The sequence below is a fragment of the Haemaphysalis longicornis genome, unplaced genomic scaffold (assembly GCF_048455015.1).
Source record: "Haemaphysalis longicornis isolate Haplotype H1 unplaced genomic scaffold, Haemaphysalis longicornis Haplotype H1 scaffold_2, whole genome shotgun sequence".
NCBI lineage: Eukaryota > Metazoa > Arthropoda > Arachnida > Ixodida > Ixodidae > Haemaphysalis > Haemaphysalis longicornis.
Window position 1 is genome coordinate 168,916,494 of NW_027526295.1, and position 15,385 is coordinate 168,931,878.

Here is a 15,385-nt window from a genome sequence, read left to right on the forward strand (position 1 = left end):
TCACATCTGAGTACCGATGATGCCAAAGCCCTTGTCAGGCCATCACATTCCGTGGACTAATGGCGAGAAAAAAATTTTATCAAGAAAATTCGCCTTTAAGAATGCGAGACTTAGCCAGCCAAAACAACTTCCCAGAAGTATAGCATTGCGAAGCGGCATGGTTAGAAGCAACAAATTCATGCATATTTATTGATCAACCCCTGTTCTTCCACTTGTCGATAGCGTGGCCGACGACGCCGCCAATGATTCCTTTGACGACCACTCCGACCCAGTATTCAGAAGAATCTTTGTCCAGAGTTCCTTCGGCATCGGTGAGGGCTTGCAAAGCCTGGGCGACTTGCAGACGGTCTTCGGAATTCTCCGTGGACACCTTGCCCTGCAGCGCTTTTCCAAGTGCTTCAAGACTCTTGCCAACTTTGCCGACAACGTTGGCTTGGTCATCTGGAAGCACAAATCTCAGTGTTATACTCTGATGCATTGGGATATTGAATCAAAAAGAAACCATGGTCGAAGAAGTCTCTGCTGCTCTTCTGAAATTATTTAGAGCACCGATGGCCGGCTTCCAGGACCTAGCAACCGAAGGTAATTTGAGTTGAAGCGATGCGGTTGAGCTCGAAATGTTCAGGTATTACAGGCTGGTCTCAAATTTGGGCGGAGGAACAGGAGAAGGAAGAGGAGGTAGAGGAGTAAACTTTATTTAGGTGAGGCTTAAATGCTGGTGTCTGGGCACCCTCCTGGGGGGGGTTTCCTCTAGTCCGATATACCATGGTTTGCGCTGGCTACCCGGGCCCTCTCCACCAGGCTCCGCTGGGAGGAGAGGTCAGAGCTGATCAACCGTGCCACCCATTGCTCTTGGGTAGATTAAGGTTAAGGAGTAAGGGACGGGGCTTGTTGACAGCGCGATACCAGATGGTATAGAATGCCAGGGTGGTGGCAGTATTTGCAAAATGCGGGGTAGAGGGTGGGGTACATTGCATGGAGTTCGGTATTGGGGGGTAAAAGTTTGTTTGTAGTCGTCGGAATATTGCAGATCCGGCGGTGGATAGGTGTGGGTGGGGTGATAGGTATTGTTGGCGCCTGCGCCGGTAGTTGGGGAATATGTCGGCATATTTTCACAGGGGCGTAGGCTTGAGTATGTCGTCATTTTGCAGGTGATCACCCTCTTGGAAAGCGGCCCCGTGTGTGTGGGCGCGGGCAGCAGCGTGTGCCAACTTATTTCCTTTCAGGGATTCGTGGCCAGGTGACCAGATAATCTGTAGTTCTGGAAGTTAATTTATTTTAGTATAGAAAATGCTAGTAGGGACATTCTTCCGATAAGGAAACTGCGATGCAGCTTGGGAATCGGTCAGTATAACTGTGTAGTATTCACAAGTGGTGCGGCGAGAAGAATGTGGGCGGATATAAAATAATTATCCGTAGGAAATACTGAGATGTGTTGCGGTTTGCCATCCCCTATTCTAGGTTCCCGGCGTGTTCGTGCCGTGAAACTAAAAGCAGCAGCCAGAGCAGCAGACGAAATGTCCTTTCTTACATGGTTAGGATATAATGTTACAGCCCTGGAATTTGCATGGACAGTCGTAGGAGATCTCCCTGCTTAAAGCTTAAATGCCTGAAATCGCATCTTGAAAAAGTGCTGTGGGATTTGTGCAACAAACACCGATAAATGTGAAATGAGATTAGGTTATACCTTATCCTAGAGACAAAATTAGGCAAGAAAATAGAAGCTACAGAATACAATGGTAATGTATGTGGTTCGCGAAAGACGGGGGAAAAGCCACTGCTGCGAAAATTTTGTCTAACTGCCCATATTGAGTGCTTCATCGAGATGAACACGTCTCATAGCAGTACAATAATTTGATTTAGAGTCGTTTTATTACGCGATACACTAAAGCGACCTCCATTGGCGTTTCGATTTGAAAATGCGGCTAACAGCCCTACTTCGCTTCTATTAAGGTACTGTAAGGTAAACTAACCCGACATAAACCAACGAACATAAATAAAATCATTTAAAATACCCAAAACTAACGTAAGCCTTAAAAACTATATTTAAAAATTATGATGTAAGAAAAAAAACAAAGGTGGCACGAGCCCGACCCGAAGTACGCCCTTCGGGGACACGAAGATGAGACGGAACCTGTACACCACAACTGAAGACGCTCTGGCTTGTGTCAACCCAGCCTTAAAAATGGGAATCTTCCCGGATGGCGCACTAGCCATGGCTGGGGCGCTAGACTGGAGTGGCGTCGGACGGCGCCCTAGACGCTGCGTCACAAAAAAGCCGCTATAAATGCAACCTGATCTACCATCAGGAAAATTGTCACCCAGATTTTTTTCACGCCTCTATTGGCTCCTTCATGTGTGATTCCGATTCTAGCTCGCCTACTAGATTCCTTATATGTTTGAAGATCAACAGATAATCACGGAAAGTCGGCCGAGTAAAAAGCAGCACTTGGAGCACACTATGCCTTTTATTCATTCACCTAGATATGTTAATTTCTTGCGCTTTGAACCACGGGAACCCATAGAAAATGCCCAAACAGCTTGTTCTAGTTGCTTTCTACACTTCGTAGTTCACCCGTATGTTGGGGCACTGGGTTTTGTACGACTAGCCTGGTTCGTCTCCTCGTCCACTTGTGGCGTCTCGCGGTGAGCCGCTTTATTAATTGCTAAATTCGAGTGTCCTGAGCTACGAACGATGGTCAAATTCGCTTTATACGTGCGAGCCTGCCTGCCTGTCCATCGGCCTAGAATACCATGACATGTCGCTATTCGTGCGGTTCCATTCAGCGACAAGAAATTATAAATCGTTCTCGGTGCTTTCGTCACATCCCACAGGTTAAGTCACTTTGCTTGCCTTCTGACTTGCTGATTCCCGTACGTTCTTGAATGTATTTCTCAATCAACAATGATTAAAGTGGTGAATTTTTGAAAGGGAGTAGCATGTTTTGGGAAGGCCTTGATTGGAATTCACTTCCAGAAAGGCTTGTTAGATAGCAGAGAGCGTGAAAAATATATAAGGACGAAATGGTTGCTTATACTTTCTTTACTTCCAATTATCATGCAGTGTACTCTCTGAAATGATTCATCATCATCGTATGGTAACCTGAAGGCGTGCCGGAAACTCTGTTGCACATTTAGCGCGAGCCTTGTAGAGAGGTATTTTTTCACGGCATTTCTGAAATGGAGCTTGCTTCGTTGTAGATTGAGCCCTTAAAGGGGATCAAACCATTCTTCATGAACACCGAAAGAGAGAACGTTAACGTTGAAAAACAATTCCGTTGGGTAAAGGCGTAGGCTGGTACAATGAATTACCAGAAATACCACAAGGTGACGCCTACTGAGCCAATAGCACAGTATTCAGTACTAGTCACCCAGTTTTATATTACCGTTACATTCTGCCGCTACACATATATAGAAAGTCCGCTGTATGCACATTACTCGGTAATATGCCTGTCATGACTCACCCAGAAGGAAGGTGTGGTCCCATACATTTGAACATAAGAACTCCCTAGGAATCTGTTCCACTAAATTCTATCACCGTAAGGGGTCACCCAAGTTATAAATTATTAGCGCGCAACAAGGTAAGCTTTGCTTTGGGTTCCGATTAGCTGCTGTTTCATGTTTCGATCGAGGAATGGAATAATTTTGTGGAAACTTTTGACTGTGGTGACAGTGCAACGGAGTTTAAGCTTATTTATATTGATTGTAAAAGGTAGGTGATGACACCATTAAAATTCAAGCTTTAAAAAACAAAAATAGAATATGCGGTCTTACCTTCACTCAGCAATGCCACCTTTTGTGGACTGGAAGGTACGCTGAAAAGTTAAGAAATACATATATTACATTGGAAACCACATCCATGTTTTCTTGGCAGAATTCGAAACATCACATGTACTCACACAGTGGCTCCGTCTTGAGGTGACATGAAGAGAAAATCAAAATATTTACAGGTCAGAAAATATGTGGAGTAGCCCAAACTTATTTACCATATTATGGAAATAACAAGTATACTTACAGGCCACTGTTGCCAGAGCGGCGAATGTCATACACATAGCGAGGTTCATGGCGACGGCCTGAGAAAATTCAGGACAAGAAACTTGTCAAGTCTGTGGTTTGAAAAACCTGTGTGCAAACTCACTGGGCATTCAGTCTCTCTCAGAAAACTCTGCTTCGTTTAAATTTACCGCATTGCAGACACACAACGAAATCGCAATAAATAATTATGTGTGTTTACCACTGAGGCTATAAAATACACAAAAACACAACAAAAATTAAATAATTCCGACTTTCAAAATACGGTAGTTCTGGGTGCATATGTTTAACAACAAGGAGAAAAGGGCCAGCAGTTACCTTCCGATCGTCGTGCTTTCCGCAAAGGCAGGGCACCGATTGCCGCTTGCGATTCTGGACGGCGTTTAAATTGGGGCTTTATCAAAGACTTCGACGAGACAAATAGTCGCCGGAAAAACCCATAACACGTAATTCCTTCTTGCCCTTCATTGTATTGGCTAGTGGAGTGGAGGAAACGCCCGACCAAGCACTTCGGGTTCTTGCTAATATGCACTGTTTTTCATTTCTCATCGACACGTGATATTCCTGAAAGTCGTAGACAACAATATTATCATCACTAGATAAAGGAAACAAGGTGGGTGTCTTTCAGCAACTTTAGCGATACAAAGAAAAAAAGTATAAAATGGGGCGGGAAAGGAATTTCCCGTAGCATTTTTGCGGCCAACGGATTCGAGGGCGTGCTGATATAAACGTCGCTTGGAATCCCAAGCAGCCATCGGCCCCCATTGGAGATTACTGCTGTCAGCAGCTAATGAAACCGCCGATGCAGCAATTCCATCATTTGCAGCCTCTACCAGCATGCGCTGCTTTTTCCAACGGCGAGTATGGCGACTGACTTCCGGAGTCTGAATATTCCCTAATTCACACAGAATACTCATAAATACTCATACTCATAGGTAAATAGATTCTTGGCCAATCGCCCGCGTGGGTATGTGCCAGGGTCTGAGGCAACCAACCAACCAACAATCCGTCGACGATGGGGAAGCTCTGCGGTTGCGCACTGGCTGCGCGGGCTCTGTCTTGGCCACCATGTAGATAAGCTGTAATTAAACCGTTCGACTGTCTCATCGTTCATATCGTCTGTCCTGCCGGAACGTAACATCTTTACGCATGTAAAAATATTCTAATGCTACTGACGCTTCTGTAACTTATTTTGGGTGGGCATTCCCGCCGGGTCAATAGTGTCACAATAATACATTTTCTGGCAGAACGCATTCGAATGGGTTCCGCAAACTCAATCGGTCCCTAATGTCATTTTGATCGAATGTCATTACATTTTCTAGCGTGACAGCCAACAAATGTCATTTTGAACAAAGACAGTCGATGGGAATGACAGTAAATTTGTCGTGTGGCAGGGGTATAGACCAATCATGGTCGAAAACTCCTGCCCTTTTCAAACGAGACATTGAGGGTAAAAATTTCTCTTAAGTTTTTGTTCCCTTCCTATTTTAAAAATATTTATCTAAGCATAACAAACCACTGAGGCCCCCTACCAACGTAAAAGCTTATCCGTGGTTAGGCTCTCCCTAAAACACTAACCGACACAACTGCAGGCCGGCGTCCATCCGCCCATATCTTACGACCACTGGTATACAATTCAAGTCTATTAAAACGGTTACGTTTTTATCCTGCCTTCATTGTGTAAAGGGTAGAGACCACCCAGTAATGGTAACAGGGTAAGTAGCCTGCTTCTCAACCGTGGCAATCTCCATTTCAAAGAAAAACAAAACGCTTAAAATCCATCGAACCGCTCAACGATGCCCAAACTGGTGTTGCGCTGTGATGCTGCCGCTGCTGCAAATATATAGTAACTCTGAAGAATTGGGAATGGTCTTAAAAACCTCTTTGACTCGTCAGACGTTCATCTAATGTGTATTTTTTGTCACTGCCTCCTCTACAAGTTAATGCTGTGATTTTCTGTGATTTTGCGCGCTTCATCATATAATTGGGAGTAGAAAATGCGTCATAGGGAGAGTCGGCGGTAAGATCGCGCACTATGCTGAATTAACTGGGATATCGCTTAATACAATTGAATTTTTAAAGTATTGCAGTAGCCTGATTACGCGAACATCTAAAACATTTATGACACCTTGCGAGTGAAAATTTACCAGCCGTATACTTTTCTTTAAAAATCATCGAAGCTACTTAGCTTTTATTTCGTTTTTCTCGTCAAAGAGCATGCCCCAAACGCACTAGGGGACGGCCTTATGATTACAATTTAAGGTTTTCGCCGATAGAATGAAGGGAAAGCTGGTCATCAGACACACTAGAAAGGCATACATTGAGGCCTTTATAGCTGGACGTTGTCGACATAAAATCTTGTAAATATTCGTTCGCAAGTGAGGAGTTTAGAGCGCTGCAGCGCTAGAGAAACATGGTAAATGAGCCAAGAAATATATATACGAAACGAGAACAGATTTCCCGAAGATGTAAATGTTGACAAACGTCGACACAGATGGCACTATGAGTTTTTTGTAAAGCTTATTCACTCACAGTGGCCATCTTACACCCCTATGAACACGTGGCAGCCTTGCGAAAAGTGACGCTTCCCGGCGTAGTGTTAAAGTGTAGCTACGGGCGTGTCGGGCCAACGTCTTACCGCGAAGGCACACAGGCCGCGCTTCCGCTGCCCGTTCCGCATGTGACGTATATGCAAATTTCAGTACATACTGCGTTACAATTAGCTTCCCAACAGCGCACGAGCTTTTACATTTCAGTTATTACTAATCTTTTAGGGGGGTGTGGAATGTTTGCAGCAAAGCTGTGTATCCAGGGTGTTACATCGATAAATGAGGGTCTTTAAAAATTTTTGCTTAGGAAATCGCAGTTACGTTCACTCCCAAGCTGTACAAAAAGGTCTCATTTTGTGCTGTTTTAGGTTCAACGCCAATAAACCAAACGGCACTTACTTGGTTATTCAGAAAATCATAAAAACGATGTTCGCCTACGCGAAAATGGCGTTGACGCCCAACTGGGAACGACGGCGCCCCTTGGTGTATGCAGAACGAAACGCATGATGGAAGTTAACGGCAAGAAAAAGCCAAATGAGGTGGCAGAAATAGTCACATTACAGTTCATACGTATCATATTGCCACGGTTCATCGTTGCCGATAACAATGAACGCTTTTAAGTGCGGAGCACTTCAGGGGCCCGGCTTGTCGGTGCTACTCGCCCGGCATCACGAATCCAATTGGAGGCTTCGTAAAGAAAACCGCTTCCACAGGTCGGCGTCCAATTTTGGTTATTACGTTAGGAAGCCGAAGTCAATCCCATTGTGCCCCAAAAGCCCTCCTTGCTCATATTCAACTTGTGAGGGGTGACCTTCCGCGTTGCCACGGAGGCTGCTGTTGCTAGGCGGCAAATAAATACAAAATAACATAAAAAAGGAGGAAATCATAAATTACGCCATAATTACCCGGGACTAATAAAAACTCCGTTCAGTGTGTCTTTATAGGGATTATCAGGGGCTGCGGCGCCGTCTCTGTGACTGCATAAGGTATCAACGCTAGGCTGATACTAAAGCTAGACACGAGAGGGCACCGCAGCCCCTTTAGATGGGCTCTGAATTCGCATACAGGTTACACCTTGAGCGGAATCGCCTTAATTTTCTATTTGCTGTCGGGTATACGGGTCGTCTGCTGTGCCAGGTTACCCAGCTCTACGAAATGAGATTCGCGACTCCTTATTTATGATTTGTTTTCTTTCTACTGTAATTGTGTACGGCAGCGGTGTCTCTGCTTGTGACGTGCCATTGTGAACTCATTCACTGCAGACTAAAAGGCAGTCTTTTTGTATGCAGTGAATAACGGCATGAATCCCGCAGCTGCATGTCGCAAACAAAGAAACGAACTCACAGAATAACAAGAGCAAAATGAGAAGAAATCAACAAACGTGAATGAAAAATCGGGAGCCTGATTTCGGAAAGCTGTGTGATCTGACACAACGGACGACAGACGATCCAAGAGCAGGTGAAAAAAAAGTCTAGCATTTATATATAGGTGCTGGCAAGGACGAACCGTGGGAATATATCGTATGATTAGTATTAACTGTTATGAAACTATTTGTGGTCTTCGCAAACTGTCGACGAAGAGATGTTTTTATCTTCGGCCACATTTAGGTACGCCATCTCGCGTTGCCTTCTTTACACCCAGATGGAGCCGCCGTTCCAAGTTTGACATGAACAAGCAAATTGTCCCCGATTACCTAAAGACGAAAGTCATTATTAATTTATTCCCTCAATAAGCATGAAAGTGCCGGCCTTGGTCTTGTTGCTAAACAAAATAGACCGCAAAATGCAACCTTTGTGCAAAGTTTGGGAGAAACGGAGCAGCAATTCGCCCAGAATTTTTAGAGGCTCGTTAAAGAGATGTAACATCCTGAATGTCTTTGTTTTACGATATAGGGGGTGCGGAAAAATCGGCATAGAACGGAAAGTTCTTGTGCAAGAGCTAGTGTTTTGTGTTGCCTTCCTAAAGAGCTTTCGGACCGACGTTTTGGAGGGTGTCTTTCACGCCTAAGCAAGCGCATATCCTTGGATGCCCTTTGGTGCGTGTTAGCGGAGCCAGGCTTCACGCGCTCACGAATCAAATTCCCGATGTACTGGTGGAAGATTTCAGCATGGACGTCTTACGGCGCGACTCCACTTGAAGTATCCTCAATCGCAAAAACAAAGTTTTTGTTTCGTGCACTTGGACAGTACGCAGCTGTGCTTCTCATCTATCTTCACAGGGTGGAGCAGTACTGTATGTTTTATTGGTTGTTCTAATTATAAATATGCAGGCAGCATTCCTTCTCTGTTGACAGGAAAGCAAGTTTGATACCGAAGGTGCCTTATTGTCTCAGAACGTTATGTCACCAGAGAGGTAACAAACATAAAAATACTTTAAAATGTTTTGCTACGCAACGTCAGCGCTGGCGCAATGTTGAAATAATAAAAACAGAGGTATAAGCATGTTAATTCATTGTTAGAATTTATATGGTACACGGAAACAGCACAAGAGGCGCGAATAAGTACCATATTCAAGTCTCTTGGCGGTGGCCTTGGTTTGGTGCAGCCAGTCACATAGAAGTCCCTAGGCACAAAGCAAGAATATATACGAGGCGAAACGTCCCACTGCGGCAAGCGCGAGCGAGCGACCAGATAATGTCACAATGATTACCATGGCGGACTCCAAAGCTTCGTAGCTGCGACGGTGAAGGAGAGGGTAGCGGTACCTCATGTACGAAATGATAGCGGCCGCAATTCATTCAATGCTTGCGCAGTGATCACCCGCGGCAGACCCACTAGCTTAACCCATGACGGGTTCTTGTGACATTATCTGGCCGCGCTTGGATGCCTAGTTACCCATCCTGTCTTATCCTTGCTCCGTGTCCCTAGGAGAGCTTAAGGAGCGGCGAGAAAGCGGCTGACAATCTTTTAAATTGCACCACCTTACCTGCGGAAAACCAACATTTTGAACTATCGAAAATAGTATATTGGTTCTTGTGGTGACTCTCAGGTAAAAAAAACATTTCTTTTGCACTTCGATACCATTTCCACTCCTCGAACCCGTTCGCAAGCTTTCATCCCGTTGAGGAACCGGTTTTGGTACGTGATTTAGTGAAACCCTAACTAAACAGGGACCAAACGAATTCCCCAAATCCGAACAATAACCATACGGTAGCCATAATGCTGCCCTGAGGTGGCGGGCGCGGCCGTAATCTTGAACAGAAACATCAAAAGGAGATTATCATCAGGAGGTACAATTAGGCTGTCGCCTTCATATTCTCAGAGACTTGTATGCTCCCCCGCCATAATTTCATGTCGCTCATTTTTGTCTACACATAAGCGCCTCTCTATATACCCCCTCCCCCCGCCCCCCAACACACCCAGAGAAGTAATAACATGATGACAACATAGACAACAGCTGAGATTTAGCGAGATACGTTGCGCCATGAGAGAATGGAAAGCAGGGTAAATGAGTTGCAGTTCTCCCCCTTACAGCTCTCCAAACATATTGCGAAACCATTCTGATAGTCCGGCGTACCAGCGTGAATAGATGCGAATCAAAAAATTCCAATTTTGTAAATAATGTGTCATCGTATATAGTGCACAGCAACTGACCGAGAAATAATGCACTGAAGGGTACTACGGTAAGGTGAAACAAGTGTTCGTTTTTGTTTATTTCTCAACCCCTGTTCTTCCACCTGTCGATACCGTGGGCGATGGCACCACCGGCGACTCCTCTGATCACCACTCCAACCCAGTATTCCGAAGAGTCCTTGTCCACAGCGCCTTCGGCATCAGAGAGGGCTTGCAAAGCCTGGGTGATTTCCAGTCGGCCTTCGGAATTGTCCGCGTGCACCTTGCCCTGCAGAACTTTCCCAAGTGCCTCGAGCCTCTTGCCAACTTCGACGACTATGCTGGCTTGGTCATCTGCAAGTACAAAGAGTGTGTGTTATTCGACGATGCATCAGAGGGTGTAAAGAAGTTAAATTCTCTGCAGTCTATACATTCCTTAGACAATATTTTAGAAGGCGATGCTCTGGAAGTCTTTAAGTAAATTAATGTATTTGGCGTTGCTAGAGAAGGATTGAGCTTGTAACATCTTGAGATACTAAATCATGACAAACTGACTGAATATCCGTGGAGATAAAGGTTTTGATACAAATCCGGGGATAATTTGTGCATCGCACTGTGTTTTTGCCTGGTCAAGTCTTATGTCTCCGCTTTTCCCTTGCCGTAAAAAAACGTTAGAGTTATACTCCCGAATGAGAGCTCTTGTTTGATGCGGTATAGTTAACCGACTACCGAAAAAAACATCGTGGGTAACACAGCCTAAATCGAGAGTATTACTGAATTGATAAGTTCTTGATGTGGTTTCTTAGAATAATTTCTGTAGGGTTTTTGTAGTGCGGGTTAGTGGGTTTTAAGCAAACCTTGTAAACCATAATATGGAAAATACTTTTGTGTATTCCTTTTATATTATTCTGAGAATTGCACTAATCCCTCGTTAACTCCGAGGTCTAAAATCTGCTAAAACGTTCGATATAAGCCGACTTTCGAGTTAAACGCAATGCCGAAAATTTGTGGCCACATCACTGATGTAAGAGCTCGTGCTAGTAACAAAAGCTTCTCGGAGAAAGGGAGCTTTGGAATGTAAATGGCACGATGTAAATTAAATTAAAGGCAATGTAAATCGCACGAAAAAAAATCGTTATTATTGAGGAAAGAACAACTGCATGATTCTCGCCTATTTCACGTTTCGATTTTCGTCCCAGAAAAGCGCTATCGAGCAGCTTATTAATGCATCGCATAAATCGTAGGTCGCCACTGCTCCATTCTACCTTGTTGCAGAGTAGGCGCAGCATGTTTCTTATTTCTGCCATTGAATGCAGTTCTCATAGCTCTTCGTCGTCCTGTGTACGCAATCAGCTGCGTCTTCCACAGCTATTTCAATTATGTAGGCGACGTACAGCATTCTTGTGCCGGAGACATCGGCCTCGTACAGCGCTTATTTCGCGTACATGTGCCCTTCACGACCCCGTTCCGAATGTAGTGGGAGCTAAGCGTTCGAACTGAGGCCTTATCACCTCCATGTAGTAGACTTTGCCTTGTGTCCTCCCTGTAAAGATTTCGAGATATACAGGGTCTTCCGAACGAACGTTTCGAAATAAAGCGGGGCAAATATATAGCACCTATGGCAGGTAAATGCATGGAAAAAAAAAGGTTCGACTTAACCGATATTTCGAAATATCGGAGTTCAAGTTTACGAGGGATGATTGTACCTATTCGATATTTGAAGAAAAACGTGGGCATGTATGCGGCTGCAAAACTTGTCATTTTCCCAACTTATGCAGTTGCATGCGGCATTGGAAACAACGAAATCCGAGGACGAGGGAAAGAGAAGGCCGAGTTCTATTGTTTTGGATAACTGCAACAATTCAGTGCTGCGTCGAGACTTAAAAGCATCATGAGTACAAAAAACATGAATGGCTGCCTCTTTATGCAGCTAATATTGCGAGCTTCTTTTTTGGAATTTCGCGTGTAAAGGAGGAGGAGGGCGTTGTTGGTGTTATGCGCTGAATTACGCGTAATTATGCGCCCAATTAGTCGATAATTTTGCCGCTTACATAAAAACGATTATCACTACTATAGGTTACCTTTTACCAAGGTACCGCAAATTGGTTCGCATGCTGCCATGTGCTTAAAGCGTAAATTTCATCTCCCATCTTCCAAATTCATACTTGATACTTAGGGTGTGAAGCGCAATGAATAAACCAGAACAGGCAAACGAGTACACATCAACACCTAGCGCTAGTCCTACTCAGTTGTAAATGCTATCTTTTACTCGTTTGCCTGCCTCTGGCTATGATTTGCGCTTCACACCCGGGGAACCCATCGCGAACCACCCAAGCAGCAACATCCGCTTGGTCACCGAACTTTTTAGCTTACTCGTATGCCGGCTTGCTAGTTTGCTTACTGGTAAGCGTGTTCGTACCCTCCTCCACCCTGTGAACCTCAGGCTATTTCCCACTCTAGGGTACCAAGTTTGAGGTTCTTGAAGACAGCCCTCATGTCAAATTACGCTGCATTCGTACTTGCGCGCCTGTGCATTAGTCCGGAGTATTACGATGTGTCGTTAGTACAGCGGTTCCATTGGCTGAGGTGAAGTTCTGAATTGTTCTCAACGTTTTCCTCGCATCCTGCCGGTCAAGTCGTCTAGGTTAACCTCTCATTTCGTGACTCGCGTGCATGCCAGCGGGCCTACTTGATCTATTCAAAATTGCTGCAACTTTAATCAATCCCCTTCCCACAATTTTGCTGTTTAGTCGATGCTCCGCAGCATCCAATGTGATACATTCTTTCAGTATAATAAAGGCGTCACCAAATTGTTTAGCACTATTCCAGGAAAAGTATACAAATGGCGGTTTCTAACGTTGTTTCATTCCCTGGACTATTGAGTAAATTATAATAAATAGGTCGAAGAGATTTGTTATGAAAAAAACTGTTCCTATACAAAATTCCGCGATGTCCTTCAAAGAATAAATATAACTAAATAAATCTTCACGAAGGAGACCATCAAATATACAATGCAGTTTAACAGGTATACACTTGACATCCCTTTCAGGCACTTCAGGGTGCGAAGTTTTAACGCCGCGAGAATGCCGTTGTAAAAACACTCTGTCGACGTTAAGCTGCTCACTTTCGGAGTACATGAACAAAGGCTTGATCTGTTTCAAATCATAAAGCTCTCATCTCAAAAACGCTTTATACATCTGCCAGTCCAGACAACTAGCGCAGGAACTGCAACAGTGTTGAGCACACATCTTCACAATGCAGAACGATGATAACCAATCATTGGAAAGGGCACATCATAATAATCAAAGTCCGCAAGAAATGGCTGATTGACTTTCAAGTGCTGTTCTTACAAGTCACTACTATGCTGCCCTAAAGCGTAATTAGTAATGATATTCTGAGCCAGTTTCTAAGGAAAAATGGTATTTGTACTTTAAAACGATGTACACCAATATCAAAACATCCACACTCTTTCTAAATGTGTCAAATGTAGTTCCGTGACTAAATGGCGAAGTAATTTATAAAATTTAATTATTTAGTTTTGCTCTGCGTCGTCACGCTTCCATGTTGTGTTCTCTTTCGCCACAGATCGTTTTACAAAAATCCTTGAGTAGTTATGTAGAATGCAACAGCACTCAGACACAATTATGTAGATCGGTCACTGAAGCTGGCACGATATATTTACTCCAATAGGAGCCTTAAGAACACGCATATAAAGGTTGTTGTTACCTTTGCTCAGCATTTTCCCCTCCTCGGCATTCGCTGGTACGCTGAAAGTAAGAACAAAGAAGAGGTGCATCATTGGAAGCAGCATGCATGTTTTCATCAGAATATTTACTGACGTAAGCTGTACTTACGCAGTGGCACCATCTTGAAGGTACATGAAAAGAAGGAAAATATTAACCGGGTCAGAAAACGCTTGCCGTACTTGCACTTCTAAATTTTGTTAAGCCTGGTTTTGGCCAATCAGCGGTGTTACTGCAAGCACTGGACACCAATCCCACAAATTAGATATTTTGTCAGGGTAAATTAGATGCTGTCTGACTACTTTTCTTACGTTCCTTCAAACAGAAAAAACATGCGAATTTTAGCTAATAAAATACGTCATATATTTCACAGTAGGGTAAATAGAAATGACAAGAAAAAGACCGCTTCTTTAGGTACTTACAGGCCAACGTTGCCAAAGCGACGAACGTCAAACAGGTGATAAGGTTCATGGTAATGACCTGGAAACTTAGAGAACAACAAATCATGCAAAGCTGTAGCTAATAACGCCTCCGTGCAAGCAGAGCTCGAATCTCTGCATTTAAGAAAACTAAACGTGGCGTCCGGAGTTACTACCTACAAAAACAAGCCAAAAATATCCAAGAACCAGTTCATACAACTAGCAATTTTCGATTTTAATAGAGCCAACAGGAGAAGCTATTTATGGGGGCGTATGCTGAAGTCGAAAAATAGAAGGCATCGACAGTTACCCTAGCTGAGCACCACGAAGTTCTCCGCAACGGCAGCGCTCCGACCGGTGTTTCAATATGCTAGCCGTACAATATATAGACAAGAGAAACACGTGCTGGAAAATCCTTTCACGTTCAATCCCTAATCGTTCCTTATCGCTTGGGCGACAAGAAAACCCAAACTGGAAAACGCATTGCGAGCACATGTATTTTCCAATGGCGTGTGGCAGCTTCGAAGGCTAAGAACAACAATATTATCGCAAGGGGTACAGGCGACCAGGTTGGTGTTTTTCAGTCACTTAAGCGATAAGCAGCGATATGACATGGTCTGACGGGTATTCCCGGCCGTATTTCGCCACTGTAAGGCTATAACAGCTCACCGATTTAAGCGACACGCGGTGCCCGAAGCGCCCACCGAAACGCTGTCGGAGACCACTGGCGTCAGCCCCTAAAGTAACTTGTCAATGCAGCATTTAGAAGATTTGGAGAGACTGCTAACGTACACTGGTGTTTGCGACTTCGAACGAGCACTGAATGCTGGAGGCTAGATAACTGTCCTAACTGAAGCAGTAGAGAGAGAAGAATGGAGGAGTGAATGGTAACTTGTCGACGTCATTAGGGCAGTATCAGTAACATTTCGCTTCCAGGCACTATCCCATGCTTTCAGGTGACTATGCCTAACGTGTTGTTTAGCTTGTTCAGCCTCTCGTCAATTCACGTATGGAGCACTTTCCATAGCTGCAGCAGGCTTGAAACCACCCGCAAGTTTTGTTTTGTTTTTCTGTGTAAAAGATGTTTAGAG

General features: G+C 44.2%; 2 protein-coding genes across 3 annotated transcripts; both read right to left on the reverse strand.

The window, feature by feature from the left end:
* Window positions 1-157: 157 nt before the first annotated feature.
* Window positions 158-4,490, reverse strand: LOC144169476 (uncharacterized). The gene is made up of 5 exons (XM_077698661.1): window positions 4,351-4,490; window positions 4,016-4,073; window positions 3,900-3,912; window positions 3,775-3,815; window positions 158-441 (listed from the first exon to the last, which is right to left on the reverse strand). Exons 2-5 carry the CDS (start codon window positions 4,062-4,064, stop codon window positions 194-196), a joined length of 351 nt encoding a protein of 116 aa, XP_077554787.1. The 5' UTR covers window positions 4,065-4,073; window positions 4,351-4,490; the 3' UTR covers window positions 158-193.
* Window positions 4,491-10,196: 5,706 nt separating this feature from the next.
* LOC144169477 (uncharacterized) lies at window positions 10,197-14,747 on the reverse strand. Of its 2 annotated transcripts, none has more exons than XM_077698663.1 (5): window positions 14,605-14,747; window positions 14,298-14,355; window positions 13,987-13,999; window positions 13,859-13,899; window positions 10,197-10,486 (listed from the first exon to the last, which is right to left on the reverse strand). In XM_077698663.1, exons 2-5 carry the CDS (start codon window positions 14,344-14,346, stop codon window positions 10,239-10,241), a joined length of 351 nt encoding a protein of 116 aa, XP_077554789.1. In that variant the 5' UTR covers window positions 14,347-14,355; window positions 14,605-14,747; the 3' UTR covers window positions 10,197-10,238. The 2 variants fall into 2 exon arrangements, with proteins under 2 accessions (XP_077554789.1, XP_077554788.1); XM_077698662.1 differs by having other exon boundaries at window positions 14,298-14,362; window positions 14,605-14,746.
* Between the last annotated feature and the right edge of the window lie 638 nt (window positions 14,748-15,385).